We start from the raw sequence: 22,884 nt of genomic DNA, 5'->3' as shown, positions 1-22,884 counted from the left end.
ATCTTGTTCTCCATATTAATATGTGTTTGGAGACCAAATTTTACATTTTTTGAATTTTTTTTACTATTTTTTTAGATATTTAGAAAATTACTTGATCTGCAAATTCTGGACCATCCAAAAACAGTGATTTTCAATAAATCTAAAAAAATAGTAAATTTTTTTTGAAAAATGTAAAATTTGGTCTCCAAACACGTATTAATATGGAGAAGAAGATGAACAATTCGGATCGACCGTTATAATTTTGAAAAGTCAAATATTAACCAAATGGTAACATGCATAGTGCCATAGACACACTCTAAATATCCGCCAAAATTTTATGTTAACCCGATCCTTTAGTTCCTCTCGATCTGTCTTCTCTATCCAGGTTTCCATCGGGCCATCCGTTTTCAAGAGAGAATAAAAAAAAAAGAAAAAAAAAGAAAGAGAAAATGATAAGCTATCCGACAGTCCATATCCGCGCTTCGTATCTAAATCCCAACCCATTCTCGCTCTCTCATACCTCCATTAGAGCGTGCTTCTCAGTCGACAATGGGCCAGACAAGCAAGTCGGACATACTGTTAAACTGAAGTAGTACATTCCTTGAACTTCTATTTTTTTGTCATTGCTAGAAAATCGATTTGCTAAAACAACGAAGTGTTTCGAATTGTAGAAAACCGCACTCTCTGCTCGTCGAGAGGTACAGCGATGGTTCTTCCAAGAGGTACTTCTTTGAAGAAGGATTGCAATTAAATATTCCTGCTCTCTTTTGAAAGTTCTCTAAATATTGATGTAGTCAAATTATTTTGTAATAATATCCGAATGAACATACGAAATTAGGAGACTTCATTTTTGCTTGCATTATATTAAGATTTAAGATATGGTGATTAGAGACTCTGATAAATTATAAATTGAGCTATTGCTGATATATACAATTGCTGTTAATTACTATCTTTAAGAAATCTAAAATTTATGTGAGCATCATATGTTCTTTGAGACTTAAGAAGATTTTTATATTTATTCTAATTTTAAGATTTCTATCTTCCCAGATTTCTGAATGACTGAGCCCCAAAGCACCTAACCAAAATTAATCTGATTAAATCCCAACTAACAAATTTTAAGTTCTTTAATTTTTTGTATTAAAGATTCCAATTGATTACTACTTTAATCAAGCATGTCAGTTTCTTTCTAGACAGACGTGTTGAATTGAATCCTCTCCTCTCAACAGATATTTATTGAACAAGGACTTGAAGTTGCAAACAGTTTGGGAGAGAAATGAATCTGAAGTGGAAAAATCACCTGGAGGAGATAAATTATTTGTAGTTCCTAGTTTTCTCAAGGAATTTGTACTTCCAGCTGGATATCCTGGTAAGGGGAATGAGATAGTTGTTTAGAACATTTTATTTTATCTATGTTGTGGAAATTTTATTTATGTTTCAAGACAATATGTTTGTTCTGATTACTCTTTCTGCTTTTTGTGCCAATCATACTCAATATTTCTTGTATTTGCAATCCACGTCCAGAAATTTTCTGGGATATTTGAAAATGAATAACAATAAATCAAATTTATTGTTATTCATTTTCAAAAGCGTAACTCCAAAATTTATTAGATCGGACTTCAAATGATGAATTTGAACAGTTGAAATTGATCTATTCATGTGTTATGCATTTTAATTTACAAATTATCGAATTCATTTAGTATAACGTCAAGTGGTAAAAAAATAAATGTTTATGAATTATTTTTATGCATTTATTTTTCATCAATTTTTTACTGCCTGACTTTACATAAAATTATAAATTACTAATTTTGACATATAAACACATTACTCATGGAGTAGATCGGTTTCAACGGTTGTGATTCGTCATTTTTAGCTGTTCCAATAAATTTTTAGTTAAGCTCACCAACCATCTTGATGAACCGATTCAAGTGCTGGTCACTAATACACAAGGCATTATTTGCAATTAAAGGCGCTTTTTATCTGTTGTTGGATTGATTGCCAGGTTCGGTTTCAGATGATTATTTGGATTACATGCTTTTGCAATTGCCCACAAATGTGACTGGATGGGTTTGTCATACAATAGTCACTTCTAGTCTTCTCAAGGTATTGTATCTGTCTCTAAATTTGTTCATGCCATCTTCTTGGAGATTTATAGAACCACTATATGAATAATGTCATGCTGTTCTCCTTTGAACAAATTGTTTATTGTTATGAATTAAAGTGATCATTAGTAACTTTCTATTAGAAGGTTCATTGTACCAAGCTTCCTATTTTGCTTCAAATAAAACTTCATTTCTTCTTTAATAGGCTGTAGGTGTAGGTTCTTTCTCAGGGAGTGCAGCTGCTGCTTCTGCTGCTGCTATCAGGTTTGTCCTTAAAAAAACAACAGATTTCAAATGAAGTGCTTTTGGAACGAGTTTCAAACAGAATGTAAAGCTAGCATAAAGGTTCTTTGTTTTACTACATTTCTTTCTTCCTTCTGATACTTACAGATGGGTGTCAAAAGATGGAATAGGAGCTATTGGACGCTTTCTTATTGGTAACAAAGTGGACTGGTTATCACTTTTTTATTAGTGTTACTTTGTGCGCTTTATTCATTTGTCAACAAAGAATTGAAAAGTACTTTTTTCCACACAATAGGTGGCCGCTTTGGCAATTTATTTGATGATGATCCAAGAGGCTGGCGCATGTATGCTGATTTAATTGGTAGTGCTGGCAGGTCTGCCCTTGAACTATTATTTTTACGTAATTAATATGACTTCTGCTCCATTAACCTGTTTTTTTTTGAGAAAATTCAACACTAATTTATGATACATGTGAATAACAACAACACTTGGCCATGTAACTAACATTGGATGAAATCAGAGAACGAGAGGTGTAATTCGAAAAGAAAATAATGTTTTACTCCCAGCTGCTGGAAATTTTGATTAAGGATTAACTTCTTGTCATGTAGCATATTCGAACTGAGCACACCACTTTATCCTGAGTATTTCCTTCCACTTGCATCCTTAGGGAACCTTACCAAGGTACTCTATTCATAAACAGGTCATGCTATTTTAAGGGCTATTTCATTTGTATGCCATAACATATTCTTCCATGGATGCCATTACAAAACATGGAAAACATCAGTTTTTGCCCTTGCAAAACATTGAAGTACCCTCCAATGCTTCAAATTTGTCTTCAATAAAGCCTCGTTAGTGTTACTTTTTATTTTCTCATTCACAAAGGAGCAAAAAGGGATAATTAGGGCCTTTTGATGAAGAAACAAGGAGGCAAGTGATTTTTTCACATGTTTTGGAGGGTTGTAAAATTTTGAGGTTGTGTTGGGACAAGATGAAATTTTAAATCTATTAGTTATTAAAACATGAACCAGGCAGTGGCAAGAGGACTTAAAGATCCCTCTTTTCGGGTTATCCAAAACCATTTCGCCATCTCTTCTAATCTTGGTGAAATAGCCGCAAAGGTATCCTTTTCTTCTTTATACATTACATTATTGTTCTTCTAATAAGATATTCACAAATCACTAGTATATAGTTACAATTCAAAAGTTACTCAGTACTACACATGTCAGGTCTGACACTGGTACGCTGCTGTTACATGTGTGGGTTAGCATTTTTAAATGTTATGTTATTCAATTTTGGCACAAGAAGTGAACAAAAATTATCAAGAAAGGTACATAAGTATCTACCCATACGGCTATATGCACACATATTCAGTTTTCCTTCATTCTTTTCTTTTGATGTTCCTAACTCCATCAATAAAATATGAAATTGTAAAGGAAGAAGTCTGGGAAGTGGCAGCGCAGCTCGTTGGTCTTCTTGTTGGAATTCTAATTTTGGTACGAGCCTTTTTATTTATTAACTTCTCTTTGGATATAATATTATTTGTTGTCCCCACAAAAAAGGTGCTACCCTTTGAAGCATGGTACGTGTGCATTATGCATATGCCCTCTCCTAATTTGACCAAAGAACACAAAGGTATTCCTCTTATCTTTCTCATACTTGTTGACAGCTGTAAGTGAGCGAGATGGTATGCTTAGGCATATCTTCTCGTTTTGCTGGGATACAAACATTTTGGATTTATGAATGGGTACACATGAAATTATATTTCGAGTACACTGAAATTTTTACTTCGATGATATAAGGATACACCTGGAGTGCAATCGTCATATACCAACCTGGCATTTACGTGGCTAACTGTGCGTCTATTCCATCTCTGGCTTCGATATAAGTGTCTATCTGTTCTCAAATTCCGCACTGTAAGGTTGTTTTTCTCTACTAATTTTTCCTCTTGGATCGACAATAAAGCCCTTCTGACTTTGTACTTTCCTATATTAGTATAACAACCTCATCGTTTGTTAGGGAAAATTTCCAAGTGTCTCCAAAACTGCAGAACTTGCATACCTTTTACACTATCCTAAATTCAGAAGAATTATGCAAATAATGATGTTAGGCTCGTGTCTCCTATGCTTTGTGGTATAGATGATAATTGTAAAGTCTTCATTGCTCATAAAATATCTACTAAGATTATGCTCGACATTGTGGGTTTATTAGAAGGCTTTTTTTTTTTTGCCAGATAAACCTAAAGAGAGCTCGAATTCTTGTTAAATCTCATGTTTCATTTGACAAAGTTCCTGGTTAGCTTTCTGTTCCTTACAATGACTTTCTGTGAGATGATGTTGCTTTCATAAATGATTCAACCTTTTTCCCCTCCTTTTGTGATTCATTTTGAGCTTTTCGACTATTAATAATATAGGGTATCTGCATTGCAACAAAGAAGAGAACATATTTTATTGGGAGAGGTTCACATGGCCATATGTTTCTTTTGGTGCATCAATTGAGACTATGGTGGGTCAAGATGGATCATATGATAGGGTAATTATTTCGCTCTCCTTGTTCAGCCCCCCTTGACACTTATGTGCAGGGGCGAAGGCAAGTATAATGAATGGGGGTCAATTCCCCATTCTTTTTTTATTTATGTATGATTTTCTATATAATATAATTTAGAGTAAAATGTCATGGGTACTGTAAATTCGACCCCCATTCTCAGCATGAAAATTTTATATGATTGACCTACATAGTTTGAAAGTCTGGCTCCGCCCCTTCTTGTGTGCATAGCTCATTATCTTTGGAACCTTGTCAAATAGGTGAAAATGCTTCTGAAGTTGTACAAGAAAGAAAAATACATACTAAGTGTGGATCAGAGAAACAGCAGTGAGCAAGGGCTAGCTCTCATTGTAACTTTCAAGGTTTGTTTTCACATGCTGAACCAAAATAATTATTCTCAAATAAATGATGTTTTAGCAATTTTTTCCTCCATATTTACTTGTTTGCAAATATCAACATCCCTCAGATTTTTAAATGACTAGCATGGCTATATGACCAGGTGCTAGAATTAATGTTAGGCCAAGCACTGTGAATTGTTCCTATCTTTTTCATCTGTTAAAGAAATCTCTTTATGAGTACAACAATCTTGAGGACAACAGGGGCATTGACTTGAATTGATTACATTTCTAATTCGGGTCTAGTAAAAGATGTTGTTAGTTTAGATTAGAACTAGGGTGTTCTTAAGTTCATCAAACTTCTTTGTGAACTGAACTGTAAAATCTATTAGATTGACTTCAAACAATGAATCTGAACTGTTGAAACCCATCTACCTTAGGAGTGATGCGTATCTATGCGAAAATTTTGAACTTTTGAATGAATTTAGTATAAAGTCAAGCGGTCAAAATTAGAAGTTTATAAATTAATTTTAATGTATTCATTTTTTTGAACTTTTTTTAACCACTTGACTCTATGTAAAATTAATTTCAAAATTTAAAATATTCGCATGTAGATGCATTACTCATAAGGTAGATGGATTTCAACTGTTTGGATTCGTCGTTTGAAGTCAATCCGATAGGTTTTAGAATTGAGTTCATAAAGGAACTTGGTGAACTTAAGAACACACTAATTCTACTCGTTAGTTTAATTAAAAAAAAGGCTTATAAAGCATCCTAATTAGATGGCCAGAAATTGTTGCAAACTCGACAAAGAGAAATTTAGCAGGTAACTTGGATATAGTTTAAAATATTGAGTGTTTTTTGCTAGAAAAGCCTCCACAAGCAAACTTTAGTTTTTCTGTTTTTAATCACTAATAAAATAAAATGTTTGTTTATGATACTAGAATTAGGTAGCAATAGCTACTATGTTTTTTCAGGAAAACGAAAGTGGCAGCCTTACTTCTTGATATGACAATCACAGCAGATGAAAAGAACAATTCAACAGCCTTACTTTGAAAATAACAGATGAAAATAACAATTTAAAACACTGCAAATAATTTAAATTCCTGAACTCCTCATTTTCATTGTTATCATTTCCTTCAATTCAGGAGGGGGCGAACAGTATGACAGTATTAAGAAGCCTATGGCACGCATACTGGTTGAATAAGCATAGATCACAACTGATATTGCAAGAGGATGAATCAGTAGACTTGATGTCAATGAACTATCAATTGTTGGAAGAGAGCATTATCAAATTGGAAAATGGATTTGCCGACTTCCTGGATATGCTAGAAGAAGCTGGCTGGGATAAAGACTTGATTATCCTAAAGGTGCCAAGCAGACTGTTTATCTCTGATGAATCAGCATATCTCGATTGATGTGTTAACACTTTCATCTAAAGACTCACTATAGAAACTTAAAAATCTGGCAGTTCTTTTTCCTACCCATCTTAAAAATATGATGGAGAGAGATGGAAGCACAAAAACATGGAGGCATTTGAACCCTCCTCTTCATATAAAGACTCTTATTATATGAAAGATATGATGGTCCGATTCATATTTTAAATTAAGGACCAGACTCATTATGTTGTAATTTGTATGTTTCACTGTTTTGCGGCAAACATGAGTTGCCACTGCAGTCAACTTCGGAAGATCTAATCTGCATTTTGGCAGAAAATGTTAGATTAACATCACCTCCTATCCACTACTTCCATACAGTGTTCTTGTATTTCCCTTGTTCCGAGAACTACAATCGAGCAATTATTACTAGCTCCTAACTATAGACTAAATATTCACGGCAGTCATGTTTTATCGAGAACTGTTTCAATCAACAATTACATTGTTTCAGCAAGGTTTTGGAAAACTGAAACGTCCAGAGCTCGCACGTTACATGAAATCAAATAATAAAACACATAAAAGCCTTTTAAAACCCACATTAGCTTTGGGAAATGAAAGAAGAAACGACATTACAAACAACTCATTTAAAATATCATATCAGTTTGAAGTCTGAACTGTGTAATATACATAGGACTAACATTTGACATACAAAATTTGAAGCCCCAGGCTCCAACACAGCCTATCACTAATGCATTTTGTTAAACCAAATCTAATAAAAAACAGAGAGCTTGAAATCACCCTCTTTGATTGCATAGCAACAACACAAGGTTAGCCACTGTAACAATGCGAAAGGCCATCACTACATCTTGGATGCACCTTTCCCCTTTGTAGCATTATGGGTAAATTTAGTCTCAGTTTTCTTGGCCTTGTTCTTCCCATCTTTGCCGAACCTGTCCTCATCATCACTGCTATCATTATAGGGACCTTTACTGTTGCTTTTTTTACCAGTAGCACTGCCGTAAATAAATTCTCTTTGCTTCCTTTTTAAATGCTCAGAATGAGATTCTTCTGATTCTACCTCTGGCTTCCATACAAATACAGACCTGAAAAAGAAAAGAAAAAGAACTTCAAAAAAACAAATCCTAATATCCAGTTCAAATTTGTTGATAATTCAAGACATGCAAGACCCATTTTTAATCACAGAATCATGTGCACAGCCAATGATGAGAGAAACTAAATACACTTCTTTTGGCAGCCACAACAGAATTGATTAAGAAAGACAATGATAATATATATGTTACATTACCTTGAACTACCAGATACTAAGATATCTGCTCGCGGGTGCAGCTTGTTAACAGGGGTAATGGTGGTTATGTCTGGATCTGTTATCTCGGCCAAAAGTGACCCAGTACCAGTATCAATGATATCGATTGGATGCAGCGCAACACCATCATAGTTCTCGCTTATATAACGACCTATTACTGCCACTGTTTCTGTCTCATCCTAAGTGCATATTACAAAATACGCCATAAGGTGGGTATCACATGAATTGTTATGATTTAGAACAAAGCTACAAGAAAATGTAAACAACAGACTTCATGCCTGTTGATGATGTCGATTTATAAATCAATACTCAGAATGTGATGCTTTAATAAAAAAAAAACTAATAATTATTTCAAAATAGGACCCCCTCCTTTCTGCAAAGAAACATAACAGAAAAAGTTAGCAACTTTTTAGAAGAAAAAGTGAAATATAATATGTATTATTCTGTGGCTAACTATGTGTAGCTGTTTATGTTTTGTAATATACTTTTGTAAATAACTATATGTGTTTGAGAATGATCCAACATTTGTTGCAATATTATTTTTTAAAAACAAAATATTAATTATAATATGGATCATTAGAGGTTTACTTGATCATAAAAACTAAAGAATTTATATGTAGTCATTCAATTTTAATATGAAGTCTAAAACTATAAAATTTCTTTGATGAAAAAAAATATTTCATGATATTTTATATATGCTAATTCTAAGAATGAGTTCTACATTTGAGCAACAATAAATATATTATTTTCTAATAAAAAATTATTATTTGTAATATATAAATTTACTTTTATAGTAGATTGTTAATATGTATATTACAAATTTTATTACATAAAACATAATTATTTATAATAATAATTATATCTTATAAATAAATATGCAATATTTAAAAAATTAGCAGTCAAACTGGTTGAACCATCGGTCCGACCAATGAACCGTCAAACCGGAGCTTTACTGGGTCGATGTCCTGTCCGGTTCTGCTAACATTGCTTGTTAGAGATTGTAGCCAAGCAAATGGAAAAAGAAAATTATACTCACTTTGCACAGGATACTATGGGTTTAAAAGTTTGTGCTATGTCAAATAAGTTAACACCAGGACAGAAAGCAAAATTGCACACCAACTCAAAACAGTGCACTCAGTAGTTTGGTGATGCTGAGTTAAACAACTATTGGCAAGAAAATTCATTTCTCTAGAAATTATAACAATTAAGTACCTTGGGGTCCCACTCAGCCCTAAATGGAGTCAAATGGCGATTGAAATCATGACTGTGCACAATTTCTCTGCTTGGAGACTCAAGGTTACCAAATATAGAATCCCAAACCCTGATCCGATTGTCCTGACATGTTGTCATTATCTTGGTCCCACTTGCCAATGAGAAATATGCTGAGTTAACAACACGTACATGCGCCAGGTCAGCGAGTGAAGATCCTGATTCAAGCCGTCTCACATCCCATATCCGGGCCTGTACAACATGTGACAGTCAGGAGGGTACATTTACAAACAGTAGTACCATATATTTGCATATCACACCGGCGTCCAATTAGGTCACAACACCCGATATACTCTGAGCTTTCAAATCCTATATGATGGATAATTTAAGGTCAGGTCAAGTCAAACAATGATTGCAATCCACCCTATATATGCACATTAACTTTAATACAGTGAGCCATAAATGAGTTGAATAAAGTTTGTATCTTACAACTAACCTACAGGGCTCAAGACTAAAGATAAATGCTAATTAGAGGGTCAAAGTTGTCAACATTTTGAGGGACAAACCATTTCAATTACATATAAGGACAACTTAAAAAATGTCAAAATATGTTGGGCCTCGCTTAAAAATGTCATGGCTGTAATAAGGAACTCACAAAATGGTCATTTCCACAGCTTAGAAGCAGATCAGGTCGGGCTGGGTTGAAATGGAGGCCTGTTATCTTGCTACCCTTTTTGTGTATTCGTATCGGCTTCTCTACCATCTTATTTGAGCATTTATCCACCCTTTGTTTATGAAAAAAAAAATCAATGCCACATCTTCAATAAATAAAGGTATGCCAGAAAAGACATGAAAAGGAATATCAATAATGACAATAAACTTACATGTAAAGATATCCAAAGTTATCAGCCACTATAACTAAACCCTTTTCATTGCTCATGTCCATACCATAAAGCATATGCCATGTCTTAGGGCCCTTTGTAAACAAGAAAGCAAATAAACAAAAAATGCTACAATTTAATTGAAGATGAGGATGATTAGTCACCAGAACTCAGAAATAATAGAGTGTGACTTCAATGTAAAAAGAGAAGATAAATGCTAATTACATGCCAGCCATTAGGGTTTAGATCCAACAAGCAAGAAGAAAGCCCTGTCACAATGTCAGTATAGCTAACTGTACCATCAGAAGACGCCATATATAACTTATCATCATTTTTCAAATCAAACCTAAACCAAGCAAAAATGAACAACAGCTTAATTCTCCAATGCAACAAATGACAGATCTTTAATTGCACCGCCAACAAACAATTGTCTTTATGTTTTATTTATGTGCTTACATTCCAGCTGTGCCATGGAGAAGGTCTATGAATAATTTAAGAAAAGGAATAAAAAAAATTAAAAGGAGCCCCAAGAGGATAAATGAAATGAAAAATATTTAAAACTCTAAACAAAACTTCAACACCCACTTAAATGCACGACTTATGCCTAAACAAGGTAACTACTTTGTATTTAGAAGTTTCAGGGAGATCTAGATCAAATACCTAAGGTGTTTTGCAAAAAAGGCCAATAAAAGTCTTACTTGATATTGTTAACAATGCAACTATGTATGGAATCATATACAGTTTTCTCATGTAGCTTCACATAATCCCATATCCCAAGTGCTCCTTTCTAATAAAAAAGATAAGAGCAATAAATGATCAAAAGCCCAGTAACATTGTGTGCGCATGAAGAGTTTGATAGTATACATGTATAGTGCAAGTGACATATGTACCTTATCACCAGACAATATAACATTGTCATTAGTTGGATGAAACTCAAGACATGTGATACGCCTAGCGTGAAACCTAACATTTCCACACTCCAACTGATTTGGTATGACATATTTAGGTTTCACCTAAAATAAAAATGAAAAAATTAAGAAAAAATTATTGCTAAATGATAGTAAAATTTCAGATCAAAATCAAAATCAAACCCAGCGATAACATTGGGTTGTAACTTCAATTAGGAGGGCCTTTGTTGTGGCATTGCATAAGGACCTTTGTGCAAATTAATACACAGCCTACCATATAACGGAGTTTGGCCTTAAGTTCTCGTTGAAATACATAATCAATTGAAGTCTTTGTATTCGTTTTCTGGGCTGGTATTACGCCATGCTCCATTGTCACTCTATGCGGACAGGTCATTGTAGTATGCCCTTCAGACATCAAATCAAAACAATTCAAAATGACAATCTTTTACATTTAAATATTATGAAATATTTCTGTGCTTGAAAGTAACAGCAGAATTTTTTTGTTGCAAATAACAAAAACTGCTGAACTAATGTTACTGAACCAAAGAATAAAGAAGATGCCCTTGACTTTAGGATAAAAAATTAAATTCAGCTTACCCTCAGTACCATTCAGTTAAGGTTGTGCAAATGAAGACGTTAACACAATTAAATTTTGTGTTTTATCTATGAAAAGCACCACAAAAGTTGGTCCTTCTTTGCAAACAGGCGACTTAGAAAGATGCAATTTGCAAGTAAAATAAAAATGTATCGTATAGCTTGCACAAAACTTAGAATGTACAGACTGCATACCGGGTTTTTTACACAGAAAGCAAGGTTTCATGGGGCAGTCTATGTATATTGCTCCTTTAAATCCAGCTTCGTGTCCCTTTCTCTTGCACACCTGTCATATTTAGTCAATTTAGGGCTTAAAGGTTTAGCCAATCCAACCCAAATTAAAGGAAAATCCATGTTTTATTTCCTAATTTCTTACAAAAGAGTTATATCCGGCCAGAGGTTGAACTCTATGACAATGGAATCAGCAATAAATGGGGCAAAGCACTTTATAAATCATCACTTCGTTCAAAAAAATTCAGTATACTATGGAACTTTTACAACCCAAATGAAGAATAAACGGAACTGACGTGTAATTGCAAAGATTACTAGCAACATTAGACCGGGGAAGGGGGTTTTCTGCGTTCAGACTATCTTTTGCGCCTGAGAGTACTTATATAGGGGAGGGACATTGAAGGATCATCCAAGCAACGGGACACAACCAAATCTTCGAAAAGGAAAAGGCGCCATTAGAAACAGTAGCGAATTTAATTCAATCATTATAATCCGTACACAAGTAGAAGCCCAAAAGAAAAAGAAGTAATTTTTACTCACGTGGTACAAATTAAAATTCGATTTTATGTTTTCTTTGCCATAGTAAGTATTGAAATCTATTGTCGATGTTAAAATTTCTCAGAATCGATCAATAAAAAAATAGGAGATAATAAGGCAATAGAAAATACAAGATAAACTTTGTTTTACTTACCTTGCAAACCTTTTTAAGGCTAATGGTGATAGGTTCCTTCTTCTTCTCCTTCACTATTTTTTCTTCCTTCTCAGAAGACGAACGAGTGGTTACCTTTGTTGTTTCATCTTCCTCTTCTTCTTCGTCCGTTTCATCTTCCTCTTCTTCTTCTTCTTCTTCGACTGGTTCTTCGTCGGAGGATTCCTCCTCTTTTTCTCTGTTAGTATGTACGAATCGCGCTCTTGTAGTGTTAGGCGCCATTGTTTTTTCAGGAGAGAGTGAAAGGAGCCGAGGAGAGAGAAGGCGGGAAGAGAAAAGGGGATAAACAGGAAGCTGTCTTTTCCTTCTCCTTTTTTGTCTTTTGGCATGTCAGAGAAGCTGTTATTGGCTGAACTTGTTCTACATTCTACTGTTGTGGTCGAGTCTCGAGGAAAATTTTCTAGAGTTTAGTGTAGGGCTGCAAACGAATTCAATTTTCTGTCGGTTTCGGTTTGAGTTTGAGTTTTATCTGAATTAATTTCGAATTGAATTTGATTTAAATTAATTTTAAATTGAATTTTTTATAAACTTAATTTTGAATATTTTACGAATTTTTTTACGATAAGGAAGAGTAATTGTAGTCGTCGAAAGTGAGATGTAAGTCATCTAAAATTTTAAATCTGAGAGTAAGAATTACGACTTATGAATTATGATTTATGGTTGATGGGCTTATGTTTAAACTTTTAAGTTATCAGCAAAAATTAATGGTTCACGTTACTTTAAATTTCGAATTGGAATAATTCGCGAACCTATTTCGAAAGAACTGGATCTAGTTTGAATTTTTTGAAGTAGAAATTTGGAGATCACGCCTCCAGATTTCATTAATCGGACATAAAATATGTCAAATTACAAAAGTTCATCTCAATTGAGATGAGAATAGAATTTGGTTTGAAATAATTTCGAACTATTTCGAATCAAATTTTTTACTAACTTTTTCAAATTAAACCCGAATCGAATTAAAAACTATGAATTTTTTGTAAAGCCCTAGTTCTGTGTAACTGTGTTGCATTGACCATTCATTGGAAATTAAATTACTAATGATTTCGTAAAAAAGAAAATAACTAAATTAATTTTGCTTGAAGATACGAATGCTAAAGTGCTATTATAGTAAGTGAGCCAAGTCCAGCCAGTCGACGGCTTCTTTGAGGCACAGCGATTAATTAACACTGTGCCTCAAAGAAGGATGTTTTTGTGGACGTAAGGATGCTACGTGTACTGTTTGTCCACCACAGAAGAAGCGACATATTTCTTTGCAACAATAAATCCCTTCCTGGCTCGTCAAATTGGAATTCGTATTCTCTGAGATATCTCAAACTTTGCGTGACATCTGGAAAATTCCAACCGTTTAAATACGTTCTACACAAATCTCAAAGCACACATAATACTGACCCCTACATCACTCCCGAATAAGCACCGAACACGTCGGTCACGCAAAAGTTGAGATATCTCAGAGGATACGCAATCGTCAAATTGCTAGTAATTTTTTTTTTTTAAGAAAGTCCGCGGTCATAATTATTTTGTTGGAAACCTCACGTGTCGTTTATTTTTGGTGGAGGGCTTCTATATACGATTAGGGCTGTCAAAAAAGCTCGCGGCTCGTGGCTCGCTCGTAGCTCGCCTCTAGCTTGCTTGCTAACAGCTCGCTCGGTAGTGGATCGAGCTGTTAACGAGCCAGCTCGACTCAGGCTCGGGCCAAAATAAACGAGCTGAGCCAGGGGTCAGCTCGGCTCGTTAAGCTACAGTGGATTTAGGGTTTAGTCCCATGTAATTTTAAGTCTAGTCTCATTTTCAAAGGCGCAATTATGCAAAATTGATGTATTTTCGATTTGGGAAGAAAGGATATGGACTTTAGTTGCTTGAAGATGTGCCTGCGGGACAATTTCTTAAATTTTTTGAATGAAATTTCTTATTTTTTTATTTTTGAATTTGTATAATAGCAGCCCAATAAAGCCCAGCGAGCCAGCTCGTTAGCTCGCGAACTAGCTCGGGCTGGTTTGTTACAAGCTGAGCTAGGGATTTCGGCTCGGGTGACCTAGGTCCAGCTCGCTCGGTCCAGGCTCGGGCCAAAATAAACGAGCCGAGCTGAGACCCAGCTCGGCCCGAGCTAGCTCGTTTACAGCCCTATACGATTGTGCTGCTGATTTTGGAAAAATAAAATGTTGCAAGGACTTGTTACTGAATCTCTGTTTTTGGTTTCTGGGCTGGAGCTGGCTTAGCTCTGCGATACACCTATCTATAGTTTCAACTTTCAAGCACGATGAAGGATTCTTCAGTTCAGAGGTTGAGATTTTGCTCATGTAGCAGTTATGTTCTTCATTTTTGCAACTAAGTACCTCGGTCTTTATGTACTTTCATCTTAATTTTATATTTTGTCCTGAGTATTATTTTTATTTGCTTCAAATTAGTGTTAGTTTTGACTATTTACGTACATAAAATATTTTCCCGTGTGAATAGAATTCAAAGTTAATCTTCTAATCTATAGTTTCACTTATTTAACAATTTAACATAATTTCAAAGAATGATTCAGCCTGAATAGTCAGTCAATTCGACGAATATGTTATTCAAATGCCTCTATTTTTTTTTATCTCAATTATTCTTCATGTTTTAATTTTCTAAAATATTTTTTTTGTCTCAATCGTGTCTTGACGTTTTAATTTTCTAATAATAAAATTTTAAAATTTAAATGTCAAAATAAAATCATTAGATATGATTTATATTATTTTTTCTTTCACTAAAAAAAAAGATTTATATTATTTTCTATACATATACATAATAAATAGTACTTTACAATTTAGGTTTTATACAAATTAATAAGTTCGAAAATCAATGTCTGGAATTTATCAACATCGGTGTATTTTTGCAAGCTCTTGACACTAATCAAAACAAATTTAAAATGTCATGATATTTTACGTGTGCATAAAAAAAATGATATGTATAAACGAAATTATTTTGATATTTACATTTTAAATTTTAAATTATTGCAGTTCTATAGATGAAGGGATGATAGAAACATGTAAAATAAAAATATTTGAACCTCTTTATTAATATAAAAATAATATTTACACATTATGATTTTGTAACGGTACAATCTATAATACAAATTAATAATGTACAAAATACAACGGAGCGTACATAAACCTTTTCCAGTTTTCCCAAACAAAGCCATTTCATTATTTTTTTAGCAGTCCACATAAATTAACATTTAAGGTCCTGTTCGATCGCATTACTAACTGAATTTTTTTTTTCCACGGAAACAATACTTTTAAGTTCAATTTTTGTGCTCATATCCATTCTCAATAAAAAATAGGAGATAATAAGGCAATAGAAACTACAAGATAAACTTTGTTTTACTTACCTTGCAAATCTTTTTAAGGCTAATGGGTCATTCGGTCTCACCATTTTTTTTCAGTTTTTTTTAGTTTACACAAGGATTCGTGTGACCGATGGTGTAAGAATGTTTTTTTCCTAGACTGAATTAGTCATTCGGTCTTGATTTTTTTTTTATTATCCCCCATCCTGAATTGACCATTCGATTTTGATTTTTTTTTTTTAAATCACAAGTTTCCGTTTGCACAGAAACATTTTATTTTTGTTGGTGCTAATCTTCTAAATATATTGCAGTAGTATTATTAATTTTGAATAATTGATACTTCTTTGTTTAGAAAATATTTTTTATTTATGTGTTAACAAGTTGTCAGAGTAATGTGTTCAGATACTTAGTGACAAATAGATTATTCGGGTTCAATTTGATAGATTAAAAATCTGAAATAAATTATTCGGATTCAGATTGATAAATTAAAAATTTGTAATTTGAAAATAATTCAAATTTAATTCAGAAATAATTTTGTCTCACAAGAAAATAAAATATTTATTCATAAATAAATATAAATTATTTACTAATAAAATGTGAATTACGTCATTGTATGAACATAGATAGTTTAACAACCAGCTTTTAATGTCTGAATTACGTTAATTTAAATGAAGATCGCTTTCTTTTACCTCATTTTATTTGAATTATTAATTATCTTAACTAAAACACATCTACATATGAATTAAGACAACCAAATAACAACTTTATAAAATGAATTAAAATTAGTTTGTATTATATAATGAAATAGTCTCAAGTTAACCAATAAATACAAATAACCAACTAGAGAAAATGGAAAGGATAAAATGGAGAGCTGCTACGGGGAAAAAATAACCCATTCACAAGACCGAATGACCATTTCAGTCAGTGGAAAAAATGTGTTATTCGGATCTTCTGTGACGGCATCCATGAAAAACTGGAAAAAAAAAGAAAAAACATGGTGAGACTGAATGAGCCATTCGGTCTAGAAAAAAAAGGCAATTTTGGAGACCGAATGAGCCATTTGGTCCTTGTGGTTGTTCAAAAAAAAAAAAGTAACCATGTTGGTTCCGTAATTTTCCATTTATTAATTATGGTTTATAAAAAAAATTCTGTATATTGTGCTGTTTGTCCACCACAGAAGAAGCGACTTATTTCTTTGCAACAATAAATCCCTTCCTGGCTTTGTCAAATTGCCCGTAATTTTTTTTTTTTTTTTGCTTTTTTTTTATGAAAGTCCGCGGTCATAATTATTTTGTTGGAAACCTTACGAGTCCTTTATTTTTGGTGGAGGGCTTCTATATACGATTGTGCTGCTGATTTTGGAAAAATAAAATGTTGCAAGGACTTGTTACTGAATCTCTGTTTTTGGTTTTTGGGCTGGATCTGGCTTAGCTCTGCGATACACCAATCTATAGTTTCAACTTTCAAGCACGATGAAGGATTCTTCAGTTCAGAGGTTGAGATTTTGCTCATGTAACAGTTATGTTCTTCATTTTTGCAACTAAGTATTTTCAATATAGAGATCACATCTAACGGTTCAAATCGATTTTTTGGATTTTGAAAACGAAAAAAATGACTTAGTTATGTAAATAGAGTAGCCAACCCCCCTACATATATATTGAGGAGGGATCCACTTACACAATTTTTTGGTGACACCGAATTACACTCTACACTCTCAAAATTTTCAAAGTTCAAACAGTCGATCCAAACCTTTCAACACGATGGATATATAAAATGTGCTTGCATATCAAATTTTTTTTTTTTTTGAAATTTTTACTATTTATTTTTTACAAAATCGTTGTTTTCAGGCCATTAAATTTTTGTACCCATCTTAATAAATAGTAAAAAATTAAAAAAAAACGTAAAATTTGATCCACAAGCACATTTTAATATATCTATTATGTTGAACAGTTTGAGTCAACTGTTTAGACTTTGAAAATATAAGATGTAATCCGTGTCACAAAAAAAAAGTATAATTAGATCCCTTCTCATATATATTTGGTCAGTTCTTTCCTTTGAATATTTTACAATAAAATGTGTACACCTCGTCCTTTTATACAAATTTGGATGTGCTACAGTAATAAATGACTTCAAGGGTCGTGTAATTTTGTGTTTCAAATAATGTACACAATCACTTAGCTATCTATGTTTACTACATATGTTAATTTAACTCCAAAAACTCGCTCTGCTGTTGTTTCATCTTCTTCCATCTCAAAACTTGATTTTTTTTTTTTTTTCTGACAATTGCCTGTAAAATATGGATAAAATATATTAGCTCAAGAAGAAAACTGGAATATTAGCAGTATTCACCAAGTGCACATCAATTTCTAATAGAAACATATCATACTACGCTTAATTTTGAGTCCGTATCCGCCCAGGTAGCTGAGGTACAATTTTAAAAAATGAACGGTCCAAATTAATCTCAACTGGGCCAAACTCAATTCGGAACAAGTGGTGACTGTAGGGGATATGCTTTGAAATTTGTGCCACACAAAAAGAACGGTCCAGATTTATAGCTTGCACCTCAGGTATCTGGGGTGATACTATTGGATATTAATTCAACGTTGAGCATATATGTGATATAATTATGAATTGTTTACTGTCATATATGGTTGTCACAATTAAAGTGATATAATATGGATTTAAGATATTAGACAATCAATGTATTCAATAGGGTGTGGTCCATAAGTGTGTAGAACAATTTGGGCAAAGATCAAATCATTGATGAACTGATTCTGAAATTTGCAATTGAGAAAACTGTCTTTTGGGAGCCCAGTGCGGGTGGTTCACCCACATTGGATTTGAGTGCGGACGCACTCAGGACTTAGCCAATTTTTGGGAGCCTTTTAGGAGCCCAGTGCGGGTGGCTCACCCACACTGGATCTAAGTGCGGACGCACTCAATACTTAGCCAATTTTTTGGAAACTTCAGGAAAAAAGTTCGAGCGCAGTGCGGGTGAACAATTCGCACTGAGGACTTAGTCGATTTTCTGAAAATTCAATGCAGAAAAATATCCGAGCCTGATGCGGACGGACTGGACTCCAGTGCGGGTGAACCACCCACACTGGGTACTTAGTCAAATTTCAGAAGTTCTATTTTAAGCCCAGTGCGGGTGGCTCACCCGCACTGAACCAGAGTGCGGACGCACTCATGATACAGACTATTTTCGGAGCTAAGGCAGTTATCAGGACGCTCCTTTTGACCCAGTGCGATTGGCTCACCCACACTGGACCTGAGTGCGGATGCACTCGTGTCACCAGAAGTGTATAACTATATATAGATAGGTCCCCATGGCACAAGATAACCAACTCAACTTAGAATTCTAAAAAGAGGTTATTCTTAGATAGAATTCTGAGAGCCTTCTCATTTCTTCCATCATTAAAGAATTGAGAGGAGAAATCCACTAAAAACTTGGAAATGATTTCTCAAGGGCGATCTTGTTGCTTTGGCAGACCTAATCTAAGATTCAACCAAAAGGGCAAGAAATGAATAGCTTGCTAGAGTCTTGTCTTGCGCTCACGGAGACGGTTACTTCTCCGACCTAGGGTTTGATATTCCATGGCAAACGACATGGAATCAGGTATTGTATTCCGCACTAAAGATTATGTTTTGGGTCTCTTTGGCATATGACGGTCTTAGGTTAAGGTGGGGATTGTTTCTTCTTCCCCGGGGTGTAAGTGTTTGACCCCTAGATGAGATGTAATTGTTTGATCTCTAGATAAGGCATAATTGTTTGGCTTCCATGATTCCCAACAAGTGGTATCAGAGCCAGGTTATGCCGAAGGATTAGGTCTTTAAGGGTCTAGAGAGAATTAGGAATTGATTGATTGATTTTTCGTCGACCTTCTTGATTTTTTTCTGAAAATTAAAGTTTGGAAGCACAAAAGATGTTTTAAATTAAGATCAAGACTACTTAATTTTAAGATATTAAGTTGGTTAGGGTTTGCTCGAAGATTTCCATTTGAAATCGCAAAATTCTAATCAAGATTCGATCTTGGAGTTCTTTGTGGGGCTTATCTTGGCCACACAAGATTCTGCTGCCATTAATTTAGCATTTTTTGAGTAGTTATGAAAATTAGGGTTTTGGAAAATTTATTTTTTTGATAAATTTTTGAAACGAAAATTACAAAATTAGAAATCTTTCTAATTTTGAAAGGTTTTTTTAAGGTGCTTCCAATTTTAATCTCTCTCTAGATCATGTATTAATTTCAGTTTTATTTTATATTAAAGTATAGATTATGTTTCTTACAAAGGCATTGTAGTAGCATATATATCTTGAATTGATTAATTGAGTCATTATTCTACTCTTCGGTGCCTCTTTTGACAAGGTTAATTGAGTTCATTATATAAAAGGAAATTAAGTGTACATTTAATGGAAGTAATCATTCATCGGCCCTCCGGAAAGTTGTGATTGATGAAATTTTATGTACAATTTAGTAATATTAAAGTATAGTGATGATTATTACGATTAATACATATGTCAATAATGTTGGCCCTCCGGAAGGCATGTTGTCAATATGTTATTGAATCATCAATACTTTATTATTGCACCAAAGTATCATAAGAAGTTAATTCTTTTACCCTCCGGTAATCAATTAATGAAAACAGATACTTTGTTAAGATGGTTAGGTTTAGCCTTTGTTTGAACATAATTTATAAAATTCAGAATTTATTTTGCTAAATCGTGGTTGTTTTGTGTGTTTTTTGTTCGAAATTTTCAGCTAGCATTACTACTAGCCTAAAAGAAATTCCGATGTTAAATGGTATCAATTTCAAGTATTGGCAGGAGAGTGTTATGATAACTCTCGGTGTCATGGATTTAGACTTAGCATTCAGAACAGATCGTCCCAAAATTACTGATACCTCAACCGAAAAAGAAATAAGGATTGGGGAAAAGTGGGATAGATCTAATAGAGTGAGTCTAATGATTATGAAAATGTCCATTCCAGAGGTATTTAGAGGCTTAATTTCTGATACGATTACTAATACTAAGGAATTTTTGGCTGAAGTTGAGACAAGGTTTGTCAAGAATGAAAAGTCTGAAATTGGTACACTCCTGACTAAACTTGTCTCAATGAAGTATAAAGATAAGGGAAGTATTAGGGAGTACATCATGGAGATGTCTAACGTTGTTTCAAAGCTAAGGGCACTTAAGTTGGAGATCTCTGATGATCTCTTGGTGCACTTAGTATTGATATCCCTTCCTCCACACTTTGGACAGTTTAGGGTGAGCTACAATTGTCAAAAGGACAAATGACCACTCAATGAACTCATCTCCCATTGTGTGGAAGAAGAGGAAAGACTGAAACAACATAAGACAGAAAGTGCACATGTTGCTGCTACTTCCAAATTTAAAGCTTCAGCTAAGTGTAAGAAATCTGATCAGAATAAGGATAATAAGGATGTTGCAGTAACCACCAACAAGAAACATGATAAGGGCAAGAAAGTTGCCTGTTACTTCTGTGGTGCAATTGGATACAAGAAGATTCATTGCCATAATTATCACGCATGGCGTGCTAAGAAAGTTAAATCTCTTGTTATGGTTTGTACGGAAGTTAATTTATCTTTTGTATCTAACTATACTTGGTGGATGGATTCAGGTGCAACTACCCACATAAGTATATCTTTGCAGGGCTGCCTAAATTGCCGGAAGCCAAGTGATGATGAGAGATTCATCTTTCTGGGCGATGGCAATAAAGTTGAGGTTGAGGCTATTGGGACTTATAGATTATTATTAAAATCAGAATTTTATTTGAATTTGTATGAGACTTTTGTTGTACCATCTTTTAAATGTAACTTAATTTTTATTTCTGCATTGGATAAGTATGGATTTGTACTTTTGGAAGTGTAAACTTTAGTTTGTTTCATGATTCAAATTAAGTTGGTTTTGATTTTCTTTATGTTTATAATCTATATTCTTTGGATGTCAATAGCTCATATATTGAAACCTTGCATGTGGATACAAATAGTAAGAAAAGAAAATTAACTAATGAGAATTCAGCTACATTATGACACAAGTGATTATGTCACATTTCTAAGAATAAAATTGAGAGACTTGTGTCAAATGACATTCTCCAACCCTTAAATTTTCCAGATTTTGGTGTTTGTATTAATTGCATAAAAGGGAAACAAACTAATTTTAGAAAATATGAAACCAATAGGTGTTCGGAAGTCTTGGAATTAATTCATACTGATATTTGTGGTCTGTTTTCAACGGCTACAAGAAATGGTCACCGGTATTTTATTAGTTTCATAGATGACTATTCAAGATATGACTACATATATTTAATTAAAGAAAAGGCTGAAGCCCTTGACATGTTCAAAAGTTTCAAAGCAGAAGTTGAGTTACAACTTAACAAACACATTAAGGTCATTAGATCTGATCGTGGTGATGAATATTACAGAAAATATGATGGATCTGGTGAACAGTGTAAAGGGCATTTTGCACATTTTATAGATGAATGCGGGATTGTGCCTCAGTATACATTGCCCGGTTCACCGGCAATGAATGGTGTTTCTGAGAGGCGCAATCGAACGCTTAAAGACATGGTAAGAAGTATGATTAGTCGTACTACTTTACCAAAGAATCTATGGGGTGAAGCCTTAAAAACAACAACATATATCCTAAATAAAGTACCCACAAAAGCAACTAACAAAACCCCATACGAGATGTGGAATGGGCGAAAGACTAATTTGAAACATTTGTGTGTGTGGGGATGTCCAACTGAAGCAAAGCCTTATAAGCCTCAAGAAAAGAAACTGGACGAGAGAAATGTTAGTTGTTATTTTATTGGGTATCCCGAGCGATCAAGGGGCTATAAGTTTTACAATCCTACAAAATATTCAGTTTTTGATACAGGAAATAATTTTTTTTTTGAGGACGTTGAGTTTGTGGAGGTGGGGGGGGGGGGGGGGGGGGGAGATACAATAATGGATTTTGAATTCGAAGATGAATGTGAAAATATTCCCACGGGTGTTGAGAGTTTTGTGGATATTGAACCCATTTTAACTCAAAATACAATTATAAAAAACGAAACCATTATTGAAGACCAAACTCAACAAGATCAAACAGCACATAGTGAAATTTCAGAAATTCTGGATGATGC

General features: G+C 33.9%; 2 protein-coding genes across 4 annotated transcripts; one reads left to right on the top strand and one right to left on the bottom strand.

Annotated features, from left to right (window-relative positions):
• The first annotated feature begins 303 nt into the window (after positions 1–303).
• Positions 304–6,885, top strand: RUS5 (root UVB sensitive protein (Protein of unknown function, DUF647)). Of its 2 annotated transcripts, none has more exons than XM_078321760.1 (15): positions 304–568; positions 651–701; positions 1,206–1,345; positions 1,979–2,079; positions 2,284–2,342; positions 2,469–2,515; positions 2,617–2,695; positions 2,930–3,002; positions 3,350–3,439; positions 3,755–3,814; positions 4,121–4,234; positions 4,552–4,612; positions 4,732–4,850; positions 5,123–5,224; positions 6,346–6,885. In XM_078321760.1, exons 1-15 carry the CDS (start codon positions 429–431, stop codon positions 6,613–6,615), a joined length of 1,506 nt encoding a protein of 501 aa, XP_078177886.1. In that variant the 5' UTR covers positions 304–428; the 3' UTR covers positions 6,616–6,885. The 2 variants fall into 2 exon arrangements, with proteins under 2 accessions (XP_078177886.1, XP_078177885.1); XM_078321759.1 differs by having other exon boundaries at positions 377–568; positions 636–701.
• A 317-nt stretch (positions 6,886–7,202) lies between these two features.
• On the bottom strand, positions 7,203–12,737 carry DDB2 (damaged DNA binding 2). Of its 2 annotated transcripts, XM_078321758.1 has the most exons (12): positions 12,568–12,712; positions 12,412–12,534; positions 11,685–11,775; positions 11,170–11,300; positions 10,878–11,000; positions 10,686–10,774; positions 10,213–10,333; positions 9,991–10,082; positions 9,762–9,891; positions 9,110–9,358; positions 7,880–8,076; positions 7,203–7,676 (listed from the first exon to the last, which is right to left on the bottom strand). In XM_078321758.1, exons 1-12 carry the CDS (start codon positions 12,649–12,651, stop codon positions 7,433–7,435), a joined length of 1,674 nt encoding a protein of 557 aa, XP_078177884.1. In that variant the 5' UTR covers positions 12,652–12,712; the 3' UTR covers positions 7,203–7,432. The 2 variants fall into 2 exon arrangements, with proteins under 2 accessions (XP_078177884.1, XP_078177883.1); XM_078321757.1 differs by having other exon boundaries at positions 12,412–12,737.
• Between the last annotated feature and the right edge of the window lie 10,147 nt (positions 12,738–22,884).

This window comes from Carex rostrata, chromosome 20, assembly GCF_964058835.1.
Source record: "Carex rostrata chromosome 20, lpCarRost1.2, whole genome shotgun sequence".
Taxonomy (NCBI): Eukaryota; Viridiplantae; Streptophyta; class Magnoliopsida; order Poales; family Cyperaceae; genus Carex; species Carex rostrata.
The sequence above is the reverse complement of the archived record's forward strand: the minus strand, read 5'-3'. Positions and strand labels throughout refer to the sequence as shown.

What these genes read in the sequence shown, in the direction of transcription:
- DDB2 (XM_078321757.1), bottom strand. Translation starts at nt 12,651, where the DNA reads ATGGCGCCTAACACTACAAGAGCGCGATTCGTACATACTAACAGAGAA. An exon ending in TAAACCCTAATGGCTGGCAT is followed by an intron (nt 10,083 to 10,212) that starts GTAATTAGCATT and finishes TTGTTTACAAAG; the next exon opens with GGCCCTAAGACATGGCATAT. An exon ending in GGGCTGAGTGGGACCCCAAG is followed by an intron (nt 8,077 to 9,109) that starts GTACTTAATTGT and finishes ATATGCACTTAG; the next exon opens with GATGAGACAGAAACAGTGGC.
- RUS5 (XM_078321759.1), top strand. Translation starts at nt 429, where the DNA reads ATGATAAGCTATCCGACAGTCCATATCCGCGCTTCGTATCTAAATCCC. An exon ending in GGACATACTGTTAAACTGAA is followed by an intron (nt 569 to 635) that starts GTAGTACATTCC and finishes AAAACAACGAAG; the next exon opens with TGTTTCGAATTGTAGAAAAC. An exon ending in TATTGGACGCTTTCTTATTG is followed by an intron (nt 2,516 to 2,616) that starts GTAACAAAGTGG and finishes TCCACACAATAG; the next exon opens with GTGGCCGCTTTGGCAATTTA.